This window comes from Gossypium hirsutum, chromosome D08 (genome assembly GCF_007990345.1).
Source record: "Gossypium hirsutum isolate 1008001.06 chromosome D08, Gossypium_hirsutum_v2.1, whole genome shotgun sequence".
NCBI lineage: Eukaryota > Viridiplantae > Streptophyta > Magnoliopsida > Malvales > Malvaceae > Gossypium > Gossypium hirsutum.
The window spans coordinates 44,838,086-44,844,965 of NC_053444.1; the positions used below are offsets into that span (position 1 = coordinate 44,838,086).

General features: G+C 28.2%; 1 protein-coding gene across 1 annotated transcript; it reads left to right on the forward strand.

Moving 5' to 3' along the window:
- The first annotated feature begins 3,119 nt into the window (after positions 1-3,119).
- On the forward strand, positions 3,120-6,392 carry LOC121220094 (protein trichome birefringence-like 43). Its single transcript, XM_041099284.1, has 5 exons — positions 3,120-3,515; positions 5,235-5,406; positions 5,493-5,671; positions 5,758-5,916; positions 6,022-6,392. The coding sequence occupies exons 1-5, from the start codon at positions 3,247-3,249 to the stop codon at positions 6,320-6,322; spliced, it is 1,080 nt and encodes a 359-aa protein (XP_040955218.1). The 5' UTR covers positions 3,120-3,246; the 3' UTR covers positions 6,323-6,392.
- Positions 6,393-6,880: the final 488 nt, after the last annotated feature.

A 6,880-nucleotide genomic window follows, 5' to 3' on the forward strand; every position in this document is an offset into this window, starting at 1 on the left:
AGCTCAAGTCCCCAAGCCATTTCCTAATTAAAAATCTATAGCAATTGGACCATTATAATTTAGTCCCTAGACCTTAATTAGCTATATTACTTAATCAAATTTCAATGCATCAATATATTAACTCCATAAATATCTCTATTTAACATTACAAACTCAGTTTACAGAATCGAGGTCATAGAATTGCATTTTCTAACACCACTGGAAATCGGGTCGTTACAATTAAATAAATACAATGGTTTATGATTGTGTTGTCATCAATCCTAAGTTGGTGTCGAGTTTAGTTAATTTGTAACGAAAACTCAATTAACAACATTATTAATATATATAGAGGGAATAAAGTATGTATAATAAAATTAAAATGTGATATAAAAAATTTTAAAATAAGGCTATGGTCGAGTGATAAAATTAAAATTGTATTAATGTAATTGGCAATGGTTCAAATATCATCATATCCATAGTTTTTTTTAATTAAAAAGACTAAAATATCTTCAAATAATATAACTTATTTTTAAAATAAAAAGATATTTTAGTAATTTTCTTAATAAAGTTAATACCCTATTGACTCGTGACACCAACTCAAATACGTATTTAAATAATAGTATAGTTAGAAAATTTTAAATCAGTGCAACAGATATTTTTCCCTAACTTAACAAAGAGTTTGCAATTGAGCTTAGGAAACACTAATTATGTGACACAACGTGGTTTAAAGAAAAAATATATATTGTATATAGTAGAAAGTATATATTATGGAAAATTATTTGATACATTGTTAGTAGAGTTTTTTAGACTTTATAAATGGATTTAAAGTAAAAAATATATTTTTTTATATACTAGAAATTATATATTATGGAAAATTATTTGATACATTATTAGTGGACGGAGACAATGGTCCAGTGGGAAGGGAGAGAGGATGATATTTTATTTTATTTAATATTGATATAATTAGATTTATTTAATATTAATATTAATATAAAACTTAAATTTATAATTATATATATTTTTGAAAATATTTATTTATTTTTATATATTTCTTTGAATTTTTTAGAATTAGGATCAAATTGAGAATATTTGTAAATTTTGAGGGTTAATTTTTTTTTAAAATTATGACTAAACCGATATATTATGTTAAAGTTGATAGCTAAATTTGTTATTATATCGATCTTTTAACTTCCACGTCAGCTTGTTGTTTCTGATTTTAACGGAAGTGACCAAAATGGCTAAACTATGTAACGTGGGTGCTCATATTACAAATTTTTTTTGAGTATCTAAAATAAAATTTTTAATAATTAGATGGCTATGTTGTTTACCCATTATTATATTTGTAACATCTCTTTGCTTGAAATTTTTTTTTTGAATGATTTAACTCTCAAGCTCAAATATTGATATTATATTTTAAAGTATTTTTTAAAATATTTTATATAAACTGTCATTAAAAAATTCTTATAATAATATTTATTATTTGTTTAAAAAGGTATTTTTATTCTTTCTGATATAAGTTAGTGTCCAATTAATTCTTGACACTAACTAAATCGGAAATTACACGTGAGCTTCAGTTCAACGTAATATTATATATATGATTTTTATTTATATAAAATTGTTTACATAAAATTTTAATTTAATTCAATTTTCACAAAATACTGATATTTATCGACATTTTATCTTTTTACCTTTAAATTTTGACTATATAACCAAGAAATTAATTGATGTATTTATTTTTAAAATGTTTAAAACCTTGTCAAAATCAAAAGTTTATGAATATAATATTGAGACCAAAGTTTGATGTATTTCATTAGAGTTAATTGCATCATACATTTTTAAACTATAACTTTAAATTGGTTCCTAAACTTTAAAGCATTCTAATTATATTCTTAAACTATTAATATTATATCAATAAGGCTCTTCCATTATTAAATAATTAATTTAACCGTTAAATGATATGTCAAATCTTATTTAGCATAATTTAAAGTGAAAATTTTAAGGAAAAATGAATATCGTAAAAATCTTGGTTTTGAGGTTTTCAAGGTTTTTACAAAAGTTTTTATCGTTCACTATCTCTCCTTTCCTTTGCTTCAATTTTAGTTTTAACTTTTAAAAATTATGTGGTAACGTTTTACTTTTCTTTAATTTTTCATCTTAAATTATGCCACATAAGATTTGGCGTGTTAGTTAACGATTCTAATGAATACCAAATTCATATAACATTGATAGTTTGGAGATATAATTAGAATATTTTGAATTTAAGGGGCCAATTAAGAGTGAAGGTCATAATTTGGGGAATGTGTAGTGTAATAATTAACTCATATCATTATATTGTATCAAATTTAATGTATTTGCAACAAATTTGAGATTTATTAGTAAGATAGTATTTGAAAAGTCACCTAATAATTGGATCTAGGTGTAATTATTTGTAAGTTTACAAGAGTTGCATGTTTGTATGATCATTATAATTGGTGGGTTCCACTGAATTGGGTGTAATTGGAACACTCCAATTACACTTTCCAATTCTTACAGGATAAGAATTTGAGTAATTACACAGGTAATTACACCCAAATCCAATTTTAGGAATTATTTTTATACAAGTTCTAAAAATTATATTATAAGCATAAATACGAATGAGTGTTTGGGATGGCTACGGCAAAAAACTTCTTATATTAGAAATCTTTGAAAATTATATTATAGAAATAATTTGTGTATTTTATAAAATTATGACAAAAAATATTATTTAAATAATAAAAAATTCTAAAATTATAATTTAAAAAATTATTATAAAAATTATTTACATATTATAAAAGTGTTATAATATATTTATTTATAAAAAAATTATCGTCAAGAAATATAAACATATACTATATTATAAAAATAGTATACTTATTCATTAAAAATTGTTATATCATACCTTATTTATAAAAAAAATAACTTCACCAAGTCATAACAAAAAAATTATATTACAACCTTTAATAGTTAATTCAATTACTTTAAACATTCCAAATAAACCCTATATCAATTTAGTAAAGAAAAAACAAATCTGTTTCTACTTCTACAATTCATTTGTCGTAAATTATTTACTTGAAATGAAATCCAAAAGAAATCCACCCTATTAATTGCTATGCTCATCCTTCCATTTTTAACTCCATTTCTTGGACTCACAGGTGTACATTAGTGGAGTCCCTTAAATTCCTCCTCTGAATTATATATTTGTCATCCAACTGAACACAGTTTCACCAACCCATCTCTCTCGGCAATTTGATGGGTCCTTTCGCCATTGCTGCCACAGTATTTGCAGTGCTTTCTCTTTCATACCAGCTTCATGGACATGGGGAGAAGGTGGAGAGAGGTTTAACTGTAGATGGTTGTGATCTTTTCCAAGGCAGTTGGGTGTATGATGAATCCTACCCACTTTACCAATCATCCAGCTGCTCCTTCATCCAGAACCAGTTCGATTGCTTGAAGAATGGTCGGCCTGATAAAGACTATCTCAAGTATCGATGGCAGCCCACTACATGCAACTTGTCACGGTAACTCCTCCTATTCTTCTATGATTCTGAGTATAATATCAACACTCAAAATCATTACTTATAAGCTCTGAATTAAATTTATCCTTCTTAAAACCAACTCTTTTAACATGTTATCCAACCTCCGTTAACATTACAGTTGAAATTTCCAGGGGAAATGGCAATAAATAATTTAATGATTGGACAAAAGAGATATATTTTTGTGGTTGTCATAGAAGTTAAAAAAGAAAAAGAAAGACAATTGAGGTTTTGACACAGAAGTTACCTTATTTGGGATTTGCGTTTGTATTAACAAAATGAGTTCTGTATAGGCAAACAACACTAGAAGGATAAATAACAGTTAAATTTTAACCTTCATGCATCCACTTTCGTTAAAGCACATTTACTAAGATAAATTTAATTGTTTATGCCTATATATAGTTTTTTTAACATTAATCTCATTATAATTTGTTATCGTTTCTGCTTGTTTTTTATACAAGGTCTAGAACTATTCATACTTCATTCCCAACCTTAAATAAGAGGATAATGCACTTTAGCACATTTAAACTTACATCCTCCTACACTAACAATAATGCCGATGCCCATCAAGTTAAAACTCAATCGGCGTATGCCTTTATATAGTTAAAATTGTTGCTTTATGAACTCAAGCATTTAACTGGAAATTCACAAGAATTGAAGCAGAGGCGAAGAGTGCTTTGTCCCTAAAAAATAAAAATTTTAGTTTAGTCTTTTTTTTAGAAATAGTAAAGTGATAAATTAATTTATGATAAAATTACATTTTCCCCTAATTATGAAAAAAATTATTTAGTCCCTTTAAAAATAATGGAATTATAAGTTAGTATATGGTAAAATTACATTTTAATCTCTTAAAATTTTATATTTCAATTCCGGTCTTTTTAAAAAAGTTTCGCCCTAAATGGAAGCCATTGAAGGCACTTGCATGTCATGTTTAATACTGGAATTGTTTCCATTGGTTTTACTCAACTTATTTGTATGAATATATTTATTAACCCATTTTTTATCATGAAATGGTACGAGTTAATTGAATATAAATTAAGTTAAAAGCGGATAAAATTAATCTTAAATTTAAAATTTCACTGTATAAATATTTTTATTAAATATCTTTAAGATCTACAGTTATTTCATTTATACAATTTTTTTTTTATTCAATTTTTTTTGGTTATTCACCCATGTTGTTGTGGGTGTATGGAAATCTATTATATATATAATAGGAGGTTGAAAAATGAAATTCATAAAACATGTAAACGATATGGCACCACCAATCCTTAATTATGTTTGTTAGTTTTCTTATATTCTAATGCATACAATTATAAATTAAGAAAAATGTAATTAAAGGAAGTTTCTTATTTTGTTAATTGTTGTGTTGTGTAAGCGACCTAACAAGATTTCTTAACACTCCCACCATTGAATGACATTACGAAATAACAAGATATTGAGGGAAAAAAATTGCGTGCACGATATGCCAATAGACATGGAGCATCTGAAGAACATTACTTTATTTTTGTTTTTACCAAAACTCAATGCAGAATATGTTGTTAGGTTCTCACATCAATTGACTCTGAACCTAACGATATTGTTGTCATGTTGTTTTCTATAATTTCATGCCTAGCCTACAGTAAGAAAAGACATTACAAATCCGATACTTATTGAACACTAATTGTTTATGTTGTCATCTAATCTTAAATTATGTGGTTAATGAAGGTTCAATGGTGAAGATATGCTATCGAGAATTAGGGGGAAGAGCATTATGTTCGTTGGCGATTCTCTGAGTCTAAATCAATGGCAGTCACTCACTTGCATGCTTCACACTGCTGTCCCTCACGCTCAGTACAAAACTATAACTGTTCAAGGCCTCTCCACCTTCACTTTTTTAGTAAGACTAAATTTCAATATCACCGTTACATTACTACTAGAGTAAAAGTAATGAAGAATGAATACTCAGAATCGTTAATTTGGTAGGAGTACAATGCGAAGGTGATGTTCTCCCGCAATGCATTCCTAGTGGATCTTGTAAGCCTGCCGATTGGTCGAGTTCTGAAGCTTGATTCAATTGAAGAAGGTGCCAAATTATGGAAAGGAATTGATGTTTTGATCTTCAATACTTGGCATTGGTGGCTCCACACCGGAAGGAAACAACCGTATGATTTAAATAATATATATATTGTCTCATCCTCAACATTTGCTTGTGCTGAATCATGTCCATCATCTGTTTTTGGGTTTGCAGATGGGATTTCATTGAAGAAGGAAATCATACACAGGTAGACATGGACCGCTTGGTTGCCTATGAGAAAGGGTTAAATACATGGGCTAAATGGGTTGACGCCAATGTTAATACTTCAAAAACTATAGTTTTCTTTCAAGGAGTTTCTCCGGATCACATTAAGTAAAGCGTAAACTTATATATATTTTACCCTAATTCAAATAACCGTCACAAGATAATTCAAAAACACTAATCCTAGATTTGTATTTTATGTGTTAAAATGATCAGTTCAAGTGATTGGGGTGAACCTAAAGCAAAGAATTGTGAAGGGCAGAAAGAGCCAATTAAGGGAGGAGATTACCCAGGAGGTCAACATCCAGCAGAGAAAGTGGTTGAGAAAGTGCTTAAGACCATGTCGAAACCGGTTTATCTACTCAACGTAACGACTCTGTCACAGCTGAGAAAAGATGGGCATCCATCGGTGTATGGCCATGGCGGCCACAGAGATATGGACTGCAGCCATTGGTGTTTGGCTGGTGTTCCTGATACTTGGAATCAACTCTTATATGCAGCTCTCATTCAAAGCTGAAATTACATTCCAATCTATTTATCATGTTTTTATAAATAAAAATGAATTATAATATGATAATTAGAAGATATATTGCAATTCCTAATAATTAAATATTGGAAAAGAATGTTCTTGATTGTTGTGAATGTGAACCAGGTAGGTTCTCCAGTTTCATAACTAGCGATTTTGTTGGAGATGAGAAAACAGATCAAGAAATCACAGCAGGGTCTTCTACTTAAAGCTACAATGACTTGCTGAACAAATAAAGAAATCGAGCTTAAATTGTAACAAGAACAGATTTTTCAATAAGAACAGAAACAAGAAGAGAAATTTTCTGAAAGATTCAACATTGCATTGCTATGCTGAAAATCATCTCATTACATATATCAATAACTTGACTGAAAATCAAAAAGTTACCTAAACACACCTAACACCACTAGCAAAGTCTTGAAACTTATAAAACATTGTTTGCACACTTGGTTAAGTTGATTTACACATCCATCCGCACCAAATTACAACAAATACATTACATAGTTCAAATGTAACTAAGTAGCAAGACATCAAATAATCAACAAAACA

Coding starts and splice junctions, on each gene's coding strand:
- LOC121220094 (XM_041099284.1), top strand. CDS start 3,247: ATGGGTCCTTTCGCCATTGCTGCCACAGTATTTGCAGTGCTTTCTCTT. Junction 5,672..5,757: donor CACACCGGAAGGAAACAACC/GTATGATTTAAA, acceptor TTGGGTTTGCAG/ATGGGATTTCATTGAAGAAG. Junction 5,917..6,021: donor GTTTCTCCGGATCACATTAA/GTAAAGCGTAAA, acceptor TAAAATGATCAG/TTCAAGTGATTGGGGTGAAC.